At 40.6% G+C, this 18,624-nt stretch overlaps 1 protein-coding gene across 1 annotated transcript in view; it reads left to right on the top strand.

Moving 5' to 3' along the window:
• Positions 1 to 18,624, top strand: part of CSMD1 (CUB and Sushi multiple domains 1) — a 1,254,382-nt gene that overhangs the window by 692,246 nt on the left and 543,512 nt on the right. The window contains exon 4 of the mRNA XM_069485062.1: positions 6,833 to 7,027. Within this exon, the coding sequence (XP_069341163.1) occupies positions 6,833 to 7,027 (195 nt within the window). The remainder of the gene's footprint in view (positions 1 to 6,832; positions 7,028 to 18,624) is intronic.

The raw sequence follows: 18,624 nt of genomic DNA, 5'->3' as shown, positions 1-18,624 counted from the left end.
TTTAGACACATAAATATTTAGGATTGTTATACCCATATTGACACATTCGCCCTTTGATCATCATTAAATAATCCTCTTGATCCCTGGCGATACCATTTGGAGTGAAACCGCTGGTGTGTGATAGTAATATAGCCACTCAAGTGTTCTTTTGATTAATGTTAGCACGGTATAGCCTGGCTTTTAAAGAACGTGTTTCAAGCTCTCTGGGTAAATTTGTATAATAGCAGAAATGCCACAGGACAGTTTTACCTAAGGAAACATTGCAAGTCTCTCAAATCCATTACCAAACCCAGCTCCACTGAGAACGTTACAGGTCTGATGGCATTTTATCACTATCATCTCTTTTGATGCACCCAACATTTTCATAAGAAAGACAGATTATTAAATGGCTTGTAAGTAGATATTCTAGACCTACCATAGGCAAAGCCTACCACCGATACTTGCCAGCTGCTTGGCATAGAAGTTCCTTAATCTCCCTGTCCCAGTTTTTTCTAGAAAATGGGGATCATAATAGCATTGATGTCATATACACTGTAAATATATAAAAACCATTTAGAACAGTGTCTAACACTATAGTGCATGTTTTGTAAGTATTAGCAGTTATTACAGCAGAGCAGAAACAATGAAGTAGAATTAATAGTGCTAAATAAAAAGTGGGATGTCTTTCTCCTTTACTTCCAATTATAATCACTGTACTCCCATTTTAATGACAATCTTGCCTCTGATACACTTTAAAAAAATTCTTTATTGTTTCTATTTCTATAACTGGGATATGTTAAAATCTCTGTAGACATTGGACATTATGTTTTTCCCTAAATTGTGTGTGGTGCTTTAGAATTGGGAAAATAAATGAAAAGTTACTGACATATATGGAGCACTTGACCTGTCCCAACTGCCCTGACAACTCTTTTACTTGCATTATGTCACTTATTTTTTACAACAAACCCATGAGTCAGTTACATTTTTCATTCCCCTTCTGAAGACGTGGAAATGGGGATTGAAGTCATGTGACCAACATTACACAATCGGGTTCCGGGGCAGAAACCCAAGTCTGGCGCGGCGTCTGAAAACTGTAACCCACTGTGCTGCGTACTTTTCTATCAATGCCTGCTACAACTACTTTCCCATATGAAACTCCTCTTTCCATTCTGATTTGGCCAAACCTTGCCTCTTCTTACCTGTCAATGTACTTAAAACTCACTTATGGATGCTTTCTGAGCGCTCATCTTAGCACCTGCTCCTTCTGCTAGCAGTGCCATTCAGAAGGTGGTTCTCTTTCACCTTCTCTCCTCCTCCTTGGGGACAATGACACTTTGCAAACAGAAAGCACTCAGTAAATGCAGCCTGCTGAGAAATCCTCATTGCTTTTGTCACGGAGATGCTGCTCAGTGGCTTCTTGTTTTACAGATTGGCCAGGAGTCAGAGAGTCAGGAAGGAGGTTAAATGTCAGTTTTCTTTCAGATTTCAAAATCTGATTTTTAGTGTTTCGTAAAAATTATACAACCAGATTTTTCTAATCCTCCCCAAAGCCAGGCGAGGGAGTGGGGTGAAGAACCTTCAGCGGCAAACAGTCCAAAAGCAAACACATCTACTACGGTTGGTTTACAAATCAAGTGTTGTATGTCATGTGGGTATTTGAAGTTTTATTTCCTTAAGCTGCCAGGAGACTGCAAGAAAGGCAAAGTGTAAACAAATAGTCTGACAGCAGCCCTAAGGGACCCGGTTTGCAAATGAATGTGCCTAATGAAATTTCATTGATTGTACACATGCCCTTAAAAATGCTACTGCTCCTTTGATGAATTTCAAACTTTTTTCTGGATAGCCTTTTGTTTCATGGAGCAATGAATATTAATGCCGTGTTTTATTGTAGTATCATGTCTTCCCTTTCCTTTTGGAAAGATATTTAATATGACATCCATTTAATCATTTACACAGGTGGCTTAAAGTTCTGATGCGATAGCCCGACTAGGTCACTGAATTGAGATCATAAGTACTTACCAAATTAAAAATGTCACGCAGGGAATTTTCGTGCGCATAATTAGAACGGCAGCCTAGGTCTCAGACAGACTTGGCTTCAGAGGTCTGATGGAAACCTGCCATGAGAGGAAACAACTGTGCCTAGCGTTCCTTTCAAGAAACCCTTTCACATCCCCAAATGGCTGCACTGGGTGCAGAATTCCCAGCACCTAAATAAGAATTTCTTTCTTGAGGCATCTATGGGAAACAGTGCAAATCGCTCACGAAAGAATTAAAGAGAATTAAAAGTAGAGTTCAAGTCAATTCAATAAGTATTTACCAAATACTTAATGGGTGCTGGTTACTGCGGGAGATACAAAGGGACATTCACAACCTTCAGGGAAGCTGGTTAAAAATTTAGTTAAAATGAAATGGGCAGAAATGATGTTGTATTGCATTTACTTGATTTTACATGAGCTTTTCTCAGCCAGTGGATTTTCATATGTTGGCAGTTTTCCTGTGTCTGAGCCTTAAATCTTTGCATAGACCTATCATTCCCATCAATTTTTTTTATATATAATTTATGGGCATTTTGGCAATTTTGGATGAAATTGCTGATGGTTTTATAATATCATCTGCATTTTTGTTATTTGCAACTAGAAGAAAATATTCTAATTCTTCGGCATTTACCCAAAGGAACAAAAGACATTCTATAATTCATCCTTAATTATTTCTATTCAGCTGTTGACACTGTTTACATTACAATTTTAACAAAAACTTTTTTTTAAAGAAAATCGGTTGAAAATAAAAATCCTCAATCCCTAAATTATACATTTATAACTCTGTGCTACCAACCAGTAACTTTAAACTTTAAGAGGCAGTTTTAATCACTTTTTTCCCATTTGCTAAGGTTTTTTTGCTTTTTATATTCTTAAATCCATTTTAAGCCTCTGATGCCTATATACATTTTTTACCAAACATGGGAATAAAGTGACTAAATTGTACATTATTAACTGATTCAATGTTTCAAAGATAATATTTTTCCCATCAGTTTTTGAAAAACATTTTTTTCCTATTCCCACTAAGCTTATGGGCTATGTAAATTTTAGTTATTGTACATATAAATATATCTAGGAGAATATATGATCTGTTTTATATAACATTTGTAATTATCATTTAGTTGAGCAAACATATCTGTAGCAACACCTGCTGATGGCTGGTCGGTCACTTGTTCTGGACAAAAATGAAAAGATGCAACCCCAACCTTGAGCGACTCAAGGTCCTCCGAGCTGTTAGCAGCTGTTTGCAATTAAATCTGATAATAGAGTCGTAAAGAACAGATATTTGCAGAGCTGTGCCTTCTCCTTCCATCTTCACATCTTCTCCTGTAGAAATAAATACTGATGAGGAAACATTTACACCAAATAAACAGAGCTGACAAGTGTAAAAGAACATACATTAATGTCTTCCCTTTTCCCTCAAGGTCCTCATCAGTTGAAAATTGCACGTTGCAAAGACTAAGTGTTTGGTATGGTTTTTTTTTTTCAAAATTATTTTATAATTATCAAGATGTTAAGGGAAAGCCAAAAATCTATAGATTAGAACAAAAAAACAAAACAAAAAAAGGAAGCTACCAGAGTGGCCTGTGAGGCCAGGAAAACAAACCTCGTCCTTTCCCTTCCTGGCACTGTGGGGCCCCTGCGTGGAACCGCAGCCGGCGCTGTTGCGGTCTCGGTCCTCACTTGAAGTCGCCTATAGGTTCCGGAAACTGCAGCTTTAAGGAAAACGACAGGCAACAGAACCGATTTTCCCACAGGCTAAGGGGTATAAACAAGGGTTAAGCTCCTACAGCACATTTCTAACATCACAAAACGTCAGGGCTGGCACAGGCCTCTCTCCTGGGCCTGACGAACTTCGAAATTAAGACCAAAACGCGTCTAATACTAGACACGGAAACAAATGGGACGCGGACGTACATTTAAGAAAGATCAATAAACGTAAGTAAGATAATGACGTACCCGGTTATTCCAGTTCAGAGTTGCAGGTGGGCCCAGCCCTGGACTGGACGCCACTCTGGGGACGGCGCACTCGCTCACCTGGGGACAGCGCACACGCGCCAGGTCACCTGGGGACAGAGCACACGCGCCAAGTCACCACCGCACTCGCTCACCCGGGGACAGCGTCCACGCGCAAGGTCACCTGGGGACAGCGCACACGCGCCAGGTCACCTGGGGACAGCGCATACGCGCCAAGTCACCACCGCACTCGCTCACCCGGGGACAGTGCCCACGCGCCAGGTCGCCACCGGCGCACGGCTGCGGGATGTGGCGGGAAACCAGAGCACGCAGAGGAAAGCCACGCAGACTCGAGGGAAGCTGCAGACTCCGCAGACGGTGGCCCTGGACAGGGCTCGATGCTTTGTTCTCGCTAAAGTTGTAATGAAAGCGCAGTGGAGGACACGCCGTGACGCCGGGACCTACGCACCGCGGCAGCCTGAAACTGCACCTGGAAGGGCTCCTTTCCGTCAGCCGCCACACCTGAGATGCGGTGTCAGTCGTAGGAGCAGGCACGCTCGCCACCTGGTCCTATCTTTCCCTTTGAAAATTTCACTACTAACATTTGCATTAATTTTCCCTATTAAAATGTTTTTCTAAATGGATGATATTGAATGAAAGAAATTATTTTTCTCTTTTAATTTTAGGGCCGTGGCTCTCTGTTGAATGTTTTAAGAGACATTTTTATTCAGAAGCCTTCTTGGGATGACCCTCGTGTTCATTAATGACATTTTTCCTTCAAAGACATATAAGTCAGTGCATTTCTACACTTCGATACCACTGAACAGCACAGCGTCGATTTTTTGAGGGGCTTCACTTCTGTTTAAGTGCATTAAATACGCTGGCTGTAGATGATAAAGTGTGACGCTCAGCCATGGGACATCTGTGTCTGTCGGTGATTTTGTCATTGTGCGAACATCAGAGTGCACTTATACAACCTGGAGGGTGCAGGCTGCCACCCACCTGGGCTCTGCGATGCCGCCTACCGCCCCTCGGCTGTAACACCATGCAGCGTGTTCCTGTACTGAACGCTGTAGGCAACTGTAGCACAGCGGTATTTCTGTATCTAAATATAGAAAAGATACAGTAAACATACGGCATGAAACATCAACAATCGTGTATCTGTGCAGGGTACTTCCCACGAATAGAGCTGACAGGACTGGAGGTCGCTCTGGGCGAGTCAGTGAGTGAGTGGGGAGTGACTGTGACGTCCTAGGACATCACTGTGCCCTTCTGTAGACTTTACAGACACTGTACGCTTAAGCTGCACTTAAACTGATAAAAAATTATTTTTACAATGTTAAATTTACCTTACCTTATTGTAACTTTTTACTTTATAGACTTAATTTTTAACCTTTTGACTCTTTTGTAATACCGCTTCACTTAAAACACAAACCCACTGCACAACTATCCAAAAATATTTTCTCCCTTTCTGTTCTTATTCTATAAGCTTTCTTTTTCAGTTTTTATTTATTTGTTTATTTTTTTCTTTTAAACATTTTTATTCAAAACCGAGACACAAGCACACACAGTAGCCCAGGCCCACACGGCGTCAGGATCGGCAGCATCCGGCGCCACGTCTGGTCCCACTGGAAGGTCTTCAGGGCAGTGACGTGCAGGGAGCTGTCATCTCCTGTGATGACAGTGCCTGCTGTCACACTGCTGGAGGACCCGCCGGAGGCGGTTTCACAGTTAACTTTCTTTTTATATGTAGAAAGAACAGATTCTAAAATGATGATTAAAAAGTACAGTACAGTAAATACATACTTTTATGTATTTATGTTCATCATCATCATTCAGTGCAAGATTAGAATTACTTCACCTGAAGCCCTGTGATTTTTACAGTTTCTGATAAAATTATTTTGCTGTTTGAGCAAATGAAGAGTAAGGCATATGCCAGTAACATAGTAGTTTTTTTATCATCCAGTATCACGAACTGTTTATAATCGTGTGGGCAAGACTTTTACACGACAGGCAGCTCAGGAGGTGTGTTAGGACCAGCATCACCGCAATCGCTTGTGCTACAATGTTGTGGCAGCCACAACGTCACTGGGCACTAGGAGTTGTTCAGCACCATTGTAATCTCGTGGAACCTCATCACATATGAGGTTCATCGTTGACACACACATCACTATGCAGCACATGAATGTATGTTAATGTTTAATATTGTTACGTTGATCTTTCTGCACAAGAGCCAATTATACTATCCACACTAAAGTTAATTAAAAAATATTTCCTTGCTGTTTCTAACAGAAAAATGCACAGAAAAGTTGTACGGGGATACGTTAAATTTTCAGATGGCTCATTTGGATTTTTTTCTGTGACAGTGATTGCGTGTGGCAGTTACCTTTAGCAGGTTTATTTGATAGATTTACATGGATAACTATTGTCTTTGGGGAAACAACTTACCTACACACAGTCAACTAGCGAATGTACGCCTTCTAATAAGGGTGGTTACTAACGGTTCTATGATAACGGTTCATTGTGGATCTTCAGCCTGTGTCTGACTATGAGGGCCTTCAGCTTACAGGCAAAATTGTAAAATAATTTTGATTGAGAAAACTTCTTGAGTCGCAAACTGAAGGGCTCCTCCAACATAGAAATGCCATGTTTTCTACCTTTAAATTGTCACTTTTAATATACTATAAACGTTTTTTTAAATGTTTTCTCAGTCTAGTTTTTAGGTGCAATTAAAAAGAATATCTTAGCTACAGATTTCCTAATTTTTATAGTTCAAAAAGTGGTGCCTGTTTTGTGAAATAAATGGATCTCAACAGAAAATTTAACCTTTTTTTCCCTCCTTTCTTTGCTCCTTCCAACAGTCTTACCTAGCCACACATGTGGAAACCCTGGAGAAATACTAAAAGGAGTTCTCCACGGAACGAGATTCAACATAGGAGACAAAATCCGATACAGCTGTCTCTCTGGCTACATCCTGGAAGGTCACGCGACCCTGACCTGCATCGTCAGCCCCGGGAATGGCGCGTCGTGGGACTTCCCCGCCCCTTTTTGCAGAGGTACCGTACCACCCACCGTAGCGCCGTGTGCCTGTGAGCTGGCACCTGCACCAAGGCAGCGGCTTTGGCGCTGGTCTTAGGTTAAAAAAAGCTTCCATTTGAATGAAAACAGAGCACATTTGGCTGGGTCGTGTTGTGCCAGCTCATTCTGCTCCCCAAACTAACATACTTTACGGGAGAAACCATGATTGGACCCTGAAAAGTCGGTGACAAGTTTACTACTTGTTATTATGTCCCCAAATATCCAAATTTTTCTTCATTCTCTTTCCCAAACTTTATGGACTTCTGCCTATTTTGATCACCTCTAGTCATAGATTCGATGTAGACGTGTGTGTCCTGCGTGTTTTGATGGGTCCTTTTTTTATCCTTGTTAAAATTTACAAACAACCCTTGATAGTTACATGTTTATTTTTTAAGAACACTTTCAACATTCTTAGGCTTCTGAAATGAGGTGATCATGAACGAGTGCCCTCTCCCACGGGTTCATCATCATCATTCAGTGCAAGATTAGAATTACTTCACCTGAAGCCCTGCGATTTTTACAGTTTCTGATAAAATTATTTTGCTGTTTGAGCAAATGAAGAGTAAGGCATATGCCGAGCTAAAATAGCACCTTTGTTACCAATAAAAATGCTATTAGCATAAATACATATTCCATATATGTTCATACATGTTTTCCATATGTAGGTATGTGTTCATACATGAAATAGATAGGCAGGTGGACTTTCTAATGTTGGACTCCAGAATTAGACAGATCTCGCTACCCTTTCCCAGGCAGCACTTGACGAATTTATCAGCTCAAACCATCCTAAAGCTTTGAGGAGCACTGATAATATCTGATATCAATCAAGGCTGCAGCAATAGAGATCAAAAGAGTGTGTTAGCCTTGTCAATGGTCCGAACGAAAGCTTATGTCCCTCCAAAGTTAGAGCAGTGAGCTGCACTGCTTCCTTGCTATCTCTGATCTAACTTTAGACCTCAGCATCTTCCATTCCTTTGATTTAGTTTTCTCATTGAACTGCCCTTGCTTTAGTCATCCAAGATTAAGATGATTGGGGAGGTGAGGGGGATGGGTAGGGGGATTCCAGTGAAACAGAGAGAGAAAAGTCACCACCGGAGAGAAGCCTTCCAGGCATGTGCCCAAGGAGCAAAGGAGCAGGCAGGGAGGTTTTAAGGAGCAGCTACAAGTGAGGATCATGTGGAGGGAACAGGGAAGAGACACAGCATGGGCACGATTGCAGGTGCCCTTGCTCAAAACAAACTGCGCTGTCACCAGGGCACCCTCACTCTTTGTGGCAGAACTGGGGACAGAGGGCTGTCAGCTGCCACACACCAAACCAACACACGCCAGTTCCTCGGTATTTAGAATGGCACCGTCCACTCAAAATATAACACAAATGTGAGCCAAATGTGGAATTAAAAATCCCCAGTCACATGTTAAAAAGTAAAAGGAAACAGGTGAAATTAGTCTTAAGAATGGATTTTATTAACCCAAAACGTCCAAAAGATTCATCATGTCAATGCACAATCGATATAAACTATTAATGATGTATTTTGCTTTTTTAAAATACCAGTTTGAAAATCTGATGTGGTTTTTAACAGTTAGGTCATATCTTCATGTGAAATAGCCATAGTTCAAATTCTCATTAGCCCCAAATGCTTGCTATGGTATTGGACAGCTCAGATTTAGCACGTTGAGGAATTTTATCTTTTTTGTTCTTACCCATTGTTAGTCGTGCAGAGCTCTGATGCTGTGCGTGGGTTTCATTTTCTCTTATGGTGTAGGGTTCAATATACGGATGCAGTTTAATTATGAAGAATGGTAAGAAAATGGATCTGAAATACAGAACCCTATGCCAGATTCTGACTGGAATTCTTCCCTTTAACTTTCCAGTCATTGCTGAAACATGTGATCTGAATAGTCTCAGAGAGGAGAGTCTACTTGAAAATCAGTTTGGGCAAAAGATAAGAGTGAGCTAGCTCCTTATTAATCCAAGTATATTTCTCAAAAAGAATCTCATTTAAAACCCTGCTTAGTTTTGGAAGCAATGACATCAGGATCTGATGAAGGAACAGCATGGACGATTGAAAAAGATGGATATTTGCTGGTGGAGGAAGCAAAGAGATGGAAACAGCCTTGTTGTATCTGCGGCTGAAGAGGAATGAACGCCTACACATGGGCGATTCTGGAGCCTGGGAGTTATATTTTTAAAAGAAACTAACTTAGAATTGGGAAGCAAATATTTGAACTTGAGTTAAGGAAACGTTTCCTTCTTGAGAAATGCGTACTTGGACCCTAAGCATCTGGGGAGGGGCAGGGAGGACGCTGGCACCGGGAGAGGTTCCGCTGTCATGAGTGAGGCAGTTGCCTGGGCTCCGTCCTGCAGAGACGGCGGGCGGTGGCTGTGCGTGCGTTCCCGCCCTTCCTGCGCCTGCTCCCGTGTGCGACGCAGTTCTGATGTATCGACACACCCGCAGGCCACTCGGGGATCCTGTGCCTGGAAAGAAGAATGCAACCAGGAAGAGGGCACGAGGGGAACGTGGTTACTGCCCCTCAGCATCGTTTGTGAGCCGAAGGTGACCCCAAAGGCCACGATCCCGAATGTGGAAATCCTCAAAGATCAACATCCCCAAAATATAATTCCATTAAAAATAATAAAAAAAAATCTTCAAAAGATATTTGTATTTTAAAAGGGAATTTGTTTGAGGAAAATAAAAAAAAACATGACAGAACACTTCATGGGCCACTTTGCACAGTGAAACAGGCCATAGTAACGTGCATGTTTTTGCAAGCATAAACCCTCAGGTATACTGATGACGGTTGCACAGGAACAACAATTATGAGCAGATGGAGACAAAGGCAACTGTATAAACGTGTATCATTGTGGTTGGCAATTGTGTGCACCCAGTTCTATAACTGTGTCAGCTGAAATACCGTCGTGAACAACTAAAGTCTTTTGATGAGATTCCCCCTGAGAACTGGAACCAGACAAGCTTGCCCATGGCAACCCCTTCTATTCAGCATAGTACGGGGTGTCCTAGCCAGAGCATTCAGGCAAGAGACAGAAATAAAGGGCATACAAATTGGGAATGAGGAGGTCAAACTATCCCTGTTTGCCAGCTACCTGGTCTTATATCTAGAAAACCCTACAGACTGCACCAAAAGACTTCTAGAATTGATAAATTCAGTGAAGTCTCAGGTTACAAAATGAATGAGATCAAACAAAAATCACTATGGGCAACCACAGAATGTGCAGTTGCCTAAAAAGCCCAGATCTTGAGAAATTTTATCTTTCACAAATGCAGATGTACAAAAAGGACATCCCTTCATTGTTGAGGAAGTTTAAACATTTTTAGGTACATACACAAGGCTCGCACATAAAGTCAGCGTTCTGATAATGCACTGTCATGGAGTCAAATTTGCAAAAAAAAAAGCATGAAACTAATTAGAATTCTCTAAAAGTCTCCACACAATTTATATGACTGATATTGGAAATGATGTAAAGATGAAAAACATAGCATGACAAATTGTAAAAAATAATGCTGACCATTTAAAATAGTGAAAAAAGAAACTTAAGAAAAAGGTGCACAATAAACTCTCCCCCAAAATGAAAAGAAATTGGATATATGCAAAAAAAGTGTATTATAGAGATAGATTATGGGCAATTGTGCAGAGATAGTCCATAAGGCTGGCTGACTTTCGTGGTCATTGACTATATTTTGAAGTCTTACATCACTATGAATAGCTGCTTGATCTCTTTTAGGACATGTGTATCCTCAGAGAAAACGTTCACATTCTTTTTCCACATGGCACTGCTCTTTCTGAAATTCTTCTATGATTTCTGTGATTGTGATTTTCAAGATTTGGGGCATTAAGGACTTTAGACTTTAGGAATTTGGATTTTCGGGGTCTGATCTGTCCGGATTTCAACATTTGGGATTGTGACGTGTAGGATTGTGTCTTTCGCGATGATGATACAAACTTGGCTAAAATTCCTGCCTAGGTCTTTGGTAGACATGACTAACAGAAGTCTCTTGCATGTCAAGTGAAAAAGTATGTATATAAATTGAGCTCAAGAGAGCTTTTAACCCAAAGAGGGCTGTTTGGCTGTAGGGCTTTTCTAACATTTTACTCAAAGGCTAAATATATTTTGCCGAAGCTACTTCTTTATTGAGTAAATCAAACTTGGAGAAAACAAAGCAAACAGTAGTCTATTTACCCAGTCAAATCGTTTCCTTCCTCTGGAGAGAGGCTTTCTTTGGACTAAGTTCATCTTCACTCCTTTTCCTCAAGTCCCAGGGCCGTAACCTCTGTGAGGTGTGTTGTGTTATGGACTTTAAACACATTGTGTTATATGATCCTATCCAAAGAGTTTCAAGGTTAATGTTAATACTTAGATTTTGCAGGTGAGGAATCAAAATCTCTGAGAGGTTAGGTGTCATGTCCAAGGCTATCCAAACCAGAACTGGTGGTATAATAAATAGTCCACTCTGACTTTGGGCTTTTCACATTTACCTCTGCCTGTCACCTTCTCTGGGACAATTGAAGGTCAGTTTTGTTATTGTTTGTTTTTGGTTTGTTTGGAAGCGTGATCTATAAACCATAGAAAAGTAACAGCATATGAATCATCTTTTAAAACTAAGGCTGCTTACTGAGTAAATTTCTACCCTTGGTTTTGTCTAAACACATACTTTCAAGATAAATATTCACCTGATGTGTCCAAACACATTGTCACTACTATGTGATGCTTTAGACAATAAAGAATGTAACAGTTATTTTTTTTAGGAGTTAAACTGATTTTACCCATTTTAAGACAGTTGTATTTTCTTGAAAGAATGAATGATAGTTGGCAAGCAAAGATGCCACTGAACAAAGAAGCAGTATCAGTATCAATAATACCTTTAATAAAACATGCTAAATAATGCATGCCCATGTCTCATTCGGAGCGGTCGAAAGCTGCAGATTGCTCTAATTGATAAACCTTCCATACTGTGGCTGGGAATGGCAATATGTCACTTGCCAATTCTTTATGAAAAGTCAGTCAAGGCTGGTTAATTGCAGACATTCTGCAGCTTGCTCGGCAAGCACAGACTGGGGAAGACGTAGCCGGAGGGGAGGAGAAGGAAGAGAAGTCACGCCTTTTATGGGTGCCTATAAATTCTGTGATATTTAAAACACAGCTGTGTTTTTATCAATTATGTTACAGAAGTAACATTGTAGACTGAATCTTAAATGATCTGTCATGTCAGGACCAAGCAATGCAAAGTAAGATTGAATGGGACAGTCTTTGTATTAAAAACCTAGCTTTAAATTAAGTTTGAGTGGTTTTACACAATTTAGTTTTAAGCACTTTTCTTGCATACTTTGCAATAAGCAATTCCAGTGTAAATCCTATAAAAAAAAAAAAAAAGAGCTACTCCATTGCAAAAAAATATATCCCTCTGAGACACCCTGGTCTCATGTTTTGCATCATGGTCTTGGTGCTGCAGGCTTTCCGCTAAGCATGTGACATTATCTCGTTCCGTGCAATTGTAACAAGTGTCAAAAATAATCCTAAATGCCTCTGTCCATTATTTTCAGTTTTGTGGATTACCTTGCAGTATTCTTCTGTTATTTTATTCCATGCAGATATCATATTAGGTTATAGAGCTGTAAAAATGAATTTGTCTAGAGCCAAAATAAACACATGCCTAAGTAAATGCCCCTTGTTGTGACGGACAGTTATGTGAAGTGTTTACTAGTCGGGACTTTGTCATTCGAGTTCCAGTGTCATCACTTACCACCTGGCACATCTTGGACATGCTATTTCCTTGCAAAGCCATGGGCTCTGGATCTGTTAAATTGGACTGATATGACTTTTAATCTCACAGGACTTGCACAGATTAATTGAGACATCCCAAGTGCTCAATACTAATGTCTGCTGCTAGCATCCCATAGTATCTTTGGACAGCTAGAATTGGGGGAATGGAGACCACAAGAAGCCAACTCAACCTATAAAAAGATTCAGAGTCTGAAGTCATAGACCATATAACATTTATATTCTCCTTTGTAAGATTAGTATTAAATCATAAATATTTCAAATATCATTGGCATAATTTGATTCTCAATATTATACTAATTATTGGCTCTCCCTGTAATTGAACATAATGAGTGTTTCCAATGTTTACATCTACACATAATGCTATGATTAGTGTCTGTGTACATATAGCATTGCTTTTGTTTCTTCTGGTTAATTATTTCCTAAGGATAGAATTCTAGGAACGTTATTTATGCTTTGCAAACTTGATGAATGAGTTTCTAATGCCACAGGAGTTTTACCACAATTACTGTAGGTTTTGACATTCACATTTCTTTTTAATTTGCTGAGAGTTTGGTGGCATTACTATAATGCTCCAAAGTTGCTTTAATTGACTTTTGATTTCCGGTAGAAACCAATATTTCCCCGTATATCGTCTTAGTATTTGTGTCCGTTCCTTGGTTCTGCCATGATATCAAAATCCATGCAACTAAAACCAGATGAGATCAACAAAGAAATGAATGTAGTTAGGAAGAAAAGAGGTGGAGAGACTGAATTTTGCATACTGCACTAAGGATTGGTAGATGGAATGAAACTGATGAGGGGAATGAGAACTAGCTGATGAGATTAGAGAAAGTCATGAGGGTGCTGTCTAAGGAGTCTGGTGAATACAATGGCACAGAATCGCGCACATCAGCCCTCCTTATCCACTGTTCTGCATCTGCAGAGTCAACCAATCAAGGGGGGAAATATCCAAAGAGAAAAAAATCCAGAAAATGTTCCATTGCTGTTGATGGTTGTGTCCGTACTGAGCACATATAGACTTTTTTTTCCTTGTCATTATTCCCTAAACAATACAGCATAACAACTATTTGCAAGACATTTTCATTGTATTAGATATTATAAATAATCTAGAGATGATTTAAAGTGTCTGAAAGGATATGCTTAGGTTATGTGCAAATACTGTGCCGTTTTATATTACATAAAGGACTTAAGCATTGAAAATTTTTGTATCCACGGGGATCCTGGGAGCAGTCCCCCATGGATATCAAAGGATGACTGAACACTCATTATACCAGTGTCATTTTTGGGGGGTCTTGATACTGTACTATAATTGTGCAAGATGTAACAATTGACAGAAATCAGAGGAGGGCATGCAGCATAACACTGTACTAGTTTTGCAAGTTCTTGTGATTGTTTAGAAAGTATAATGATGGAAGTATCTTAGGGATGAGAAAATGTTGTTGAGAGCTCGATGGGGCAGAGCAACAGGGGATGCCCCTGGGATTACTGGCCTGGCTGCTTGATGGACGCCGCGCCGAGGACCGGTGAGGATGAAACTCTGACATAAGCAGGTTCAAGAGAGGACGAGAGGAAAGGAAAGGTGGCAAATATAGACTCTTCAGGTGTGTTTTAGTGAAAGGGATTTCAGCAAGCAAGGCTAGAGGGGAGCGTGGATTCTGGAAGCAGATGTGGAGTCAAAAGAAAGGTTTTAAAAATGGGCCATGGAAGCAAATTATCAGCCACCCGAGAGGACTTCAGAGTTGTGGTGCCCTCGGAAGACGTCCAGATTTCCACAAGAGGCAGAGGGAAGGAAATAGCTCAGAAGTGGTTGAGATGTAGGACATTTTGAGTTTCAGAGGTCCTAGTGGAAGGGTTTGAAGATCTTGGGAGGAATGTGATTAAGGAGTCAGAAAAAGAGATCTGTAGATCTTTGAGGGGATGGGATAAAGGTGACCCAGGAGACCAGGGCTTCTTGCAGGGAGTGTTGTGAGCAAGGACAAGGCTATTCACGGACAAACTCCTGCTGGTCTCAGGCATAAAATAAGTGGTGGTGAGTCTGTGGGAGAAGAGGGAGAGGAGGGGCAGGGATGGTGCCTGTGTTGGCCCCTTTCATTCCAGCCCCTCAGGGCGGGGACACCGGGAGAGGGCGGGACGCCTGACCCAGCTTGCAGACCCCTCCCTCCTGGGGGGGGCCACGTCACTCCCCTGAAGGGAGACTTGGGAAGGGGAGTCCTTCAAACTTGTGATAAGATGCTCCAAAATAACATAATAAACTATAACTGAGTGACCACAGTGTACCGTAATGAAGAAAATAGTAACAGCTGTTTTTAATGGCATCTTTGATACTCCCTGCGTTGGTCTAAGCGTGTTACAGTGATTAGTTCATCTGACTCCCCGTGAACTGATACCGCTATTATCTCCATTTCATAGAAGACCAAATTGAGCCTCAGAGAAGGCAAGAACTCCCCAAAAGGCATATAAAAGTAAGTGCAAAAGTCAGATTGAAACCCAGACAATCTGACTTCAGAGTTTTTGCTAGTACCGTATTCTACATGCCCTTAGGGAAACCGTGCTAGGTAATATCTCCCAGTATTACAGAATGAATATTACATTATATGTGGGTATGTTCCTTATTTATTTACTTGATATTTTTTCATACAATTTTTAAAACTGAGATGAGATTATATATCCATCCTATGCCCTGCATTTTATAAATTTAATGTTGTAACTTAGGAATTCACTGAAGCAATATTATGAATGTTGGGTAGACATGCTGGATTATCATAGAGTTTGGGTACATCAAACTTGATTGAATGACTTACCTGTCATTACATATTTAGGTCATTTCTATTTTTCTTTATGATAAATATAGCAAGTTTGTCTATAAGTAATATTTTATTCTGTATTTTGAATTATGTCCACAAGATAGGTCCCTAGCAAAGTTTATACCCAGGCAAAGGCTGTAACAATTTTAGAGTTGAGAATAAAACTTTTTAAAAGTTTGAAATTCCTTGGGAGAAAATAGAAATCGGTGTACTCTGATATCTGCTTCCATTTAGAATTATTTTCCCCACTTACAGAAATCAGTAGATTCAAATGCATCTTTTATTGAAAACCTTATCTTCCTCTTGGATTAACTTGATGATATTCTAACTTCTTTTAGCTATATAGCCTTTTCTTCAAATGCAAGATTTTATGAAAACTCAATATACGAAACAGACTCAAACAATAATTACTGATAGAAATTTGATGTGGGTGCCAAAGCCCACCCCCATCATTCTGTTTTGCTACTTGCAGAGCCCTGTGGCAGTTCTTATAGACTATTCTTTTTTTAAACCTCATGCCTGAAAAAGCCACATATTTCTATAACAAAATGAACTCACTTTTCTTCTTCTGCTCTTACGTAGGGTATAGTTTGATGCCACATGTAGTCCCAGAAATATATTTTGTCACAGCCCCATCACCTATCCTGATAACTGAGTGGAGGCTCCTTTGTGACAAATATCATTATAGGGATTGCAAGAATCATTCCCTGAATAAAAAAAAAAAAAGTAGAAATAAAGACAGAATGGTTACTGAGTGTCGGGCTGCCTCCTAGGTTGGGGATAAACCAGTATGAAGAAAAGCTCCTAAGCTCATATCCCAGCACTTTGCACTTAGCAAAGCACTAAGAATTCAAGCACATAGGACAGAGGGACAGGGAGTGCCCCAGGTGGACGCTGTGTTACATGTGGTGGTCAGAGAAGATGGGCAGGAAGCTGAGCTTTGAGGAGCCCTGAAGGCAGCGGGAGAGGCACATCTCAATTAGTAGGATCCGTGCAAAGGTCCCGGGGCAGTAACATGCTTGACTCTGGCCCCAAGAGGCAATGTGGCTAGAGCAAGTGAGGAAAAAGGAGCAGGGAAGGAGGGAGAAAAGGGGGCAGTGTAAGGAGTAGGGGAGCCTGAGGGTCCAGTGCACATAGCGCCTTTCAGGGCCTGGTAAGCCTTGGTGCTATTTTGAGTGTTGATATGAGCAGTTGACAGTTTTGATCAGAATATGGACTGCAGGTGTGTTCTATGCCAGTCGGCATCAGTGCTTGATTAAACTGATAAATAGTAGCATTCCTGGGTTCTCTAGGTAAAATAAGAACTATGAACCATGATATAATCCATGATAGTATTAGGAGTTATTGCCGATCCTGTTCATTTTATGGAAATCAAATATTGTGACATCCACTTCTCCATGTGTAGATAGAAAGGGACATGAACGGTCACTTTAACTTCTCTCGCTTTCCCTGCGGATTTAAGACAAAGGGAAGGATCATTTCTAAATAAACCTAATATCCCAAGAATATGTCCTTTCCTTTTTTTTTTTTTTTTTTTTTTTGGTTCACTTCCTAGTTTTAAAACCCTGTTGGTGAATGACACTTATTCCTGTTCACAAACTAGGCACATTTCTGCCTCTTATGTCTTGTCCACAGCATAAGGGTGAGCAGGAGAAGGTTATGGGGAATTTGCAGGACACAAGTATCTGTTGTTGGGGGATGAACATGAAGCCTCCTCAGGGCCATACGCCTGTCTGTTCCATCTGTCGGGAAAACTCTTCCTGCGGCTCATCCCTGGACTGGTTCCTTTTCTTCAAATCTGGCCTAAATGTTGTACCTTCAGGAAAGCCTCCCATGTTCATTCTGATTAAAGAGCACCTGGTAGAGAATAGTGTTTAATATGTATCGAATGAATAAATTAACAAAAACACACAGTTCTGCAAAGTCAAATGCTGAGCCAATCTCCAGTTTTTGGCAACCAGTTCCTGGGGACCTGGGAGTTCAGAGACAGAAACAGGACTGTCAGCAAAGCTACTAACTATTTATGGAGCTGGCAACAGCTGCTGAAACATTGTTTATCGTAATGTTACTGTTTGCTTGTATATAATAACTTGCTTTCAAATATTTAGTTGACACAAATCCATAAGGGAGTCTTAAAGTTCTCCTGTTGTCTGAAGGGTAACGCAGCCTGTGTGGCATCAGGATGAGACACCCTGTGTTCTCTACATTAGGAGTGAGTTTATCGCTTTGGGAACCTCATTAATTCCATTTGGATGTCGTCATATTAAAAAAAGCCAAGTAAGGAAATAATCAGTGAGTCTATTCGTTGAGACAGACTGGTTTCCCACCACAAGAGTTAGAGCCAGAAATAATTCAGTGTTTATCGTCAGCAACCGTCACTCAGCCCGGCAAAGTACTGTGTGTGCGTAGCTGGTGGCGGGCGGCGGGTACACCCCCTGCCTGCGCACGTCCCCCGAAGAGGTCAGACCAGCTTTGCATCTCGTCGTCCGAAATGACAGTGACAGTGAATGCCTACAGCTTTGAAACTTTGAAAACGAATCAGCTTAATACTTTAACAAGATAATTACATAAAATTTGCTGAAACCTAAAATATATTGCAGAGCAGTAAACTGTAGGAAAGAAGAAAAAAACCCCAAACAAGTATGTTTTGTTTGTAATAGCAGTGGTTGCCTTGCAATTGTGTGTTGCCATAAACATGACTTCATTTTTCTCTCTTCCTTTTTACTAAATATAACACAAACATCCATAATCTATAGTGGATAGATTAGGTTATTATTTTTCCTACGACATAATAGGTTTTCCTTTCCAGAAAAGATTCATGGCAGAATTTATTTTTAAACAAAAACAACAGCATCCCTGGTATATTTTCAATATGTGCTTTCCCCACATCACGCTCTCTCGGGAGCGTATTAATTCTTTGACATTCTGCACGTGCAGTGATTAAGCACGCGCAACTTTCCTTCGTTAATAT

The sequence above is a fragment of the Eulemur rufifrons genome, chromosome 12 (assembly GCF_041146395.1).
Source record: "Eulemur rufifrons isolate Redbay chromosome 12, OSU_ERuf_1, whole genome shotgun sequence".
Lineage (NCBI taxonomy): Eukaryota > Metazoa > Chordata > Mammalia > Primates > Lemuridae > Eulemur > Eulemur rufifrons.
This window is presented reverse-complemented; position numbering and strand designations above follow the sequence as displayed.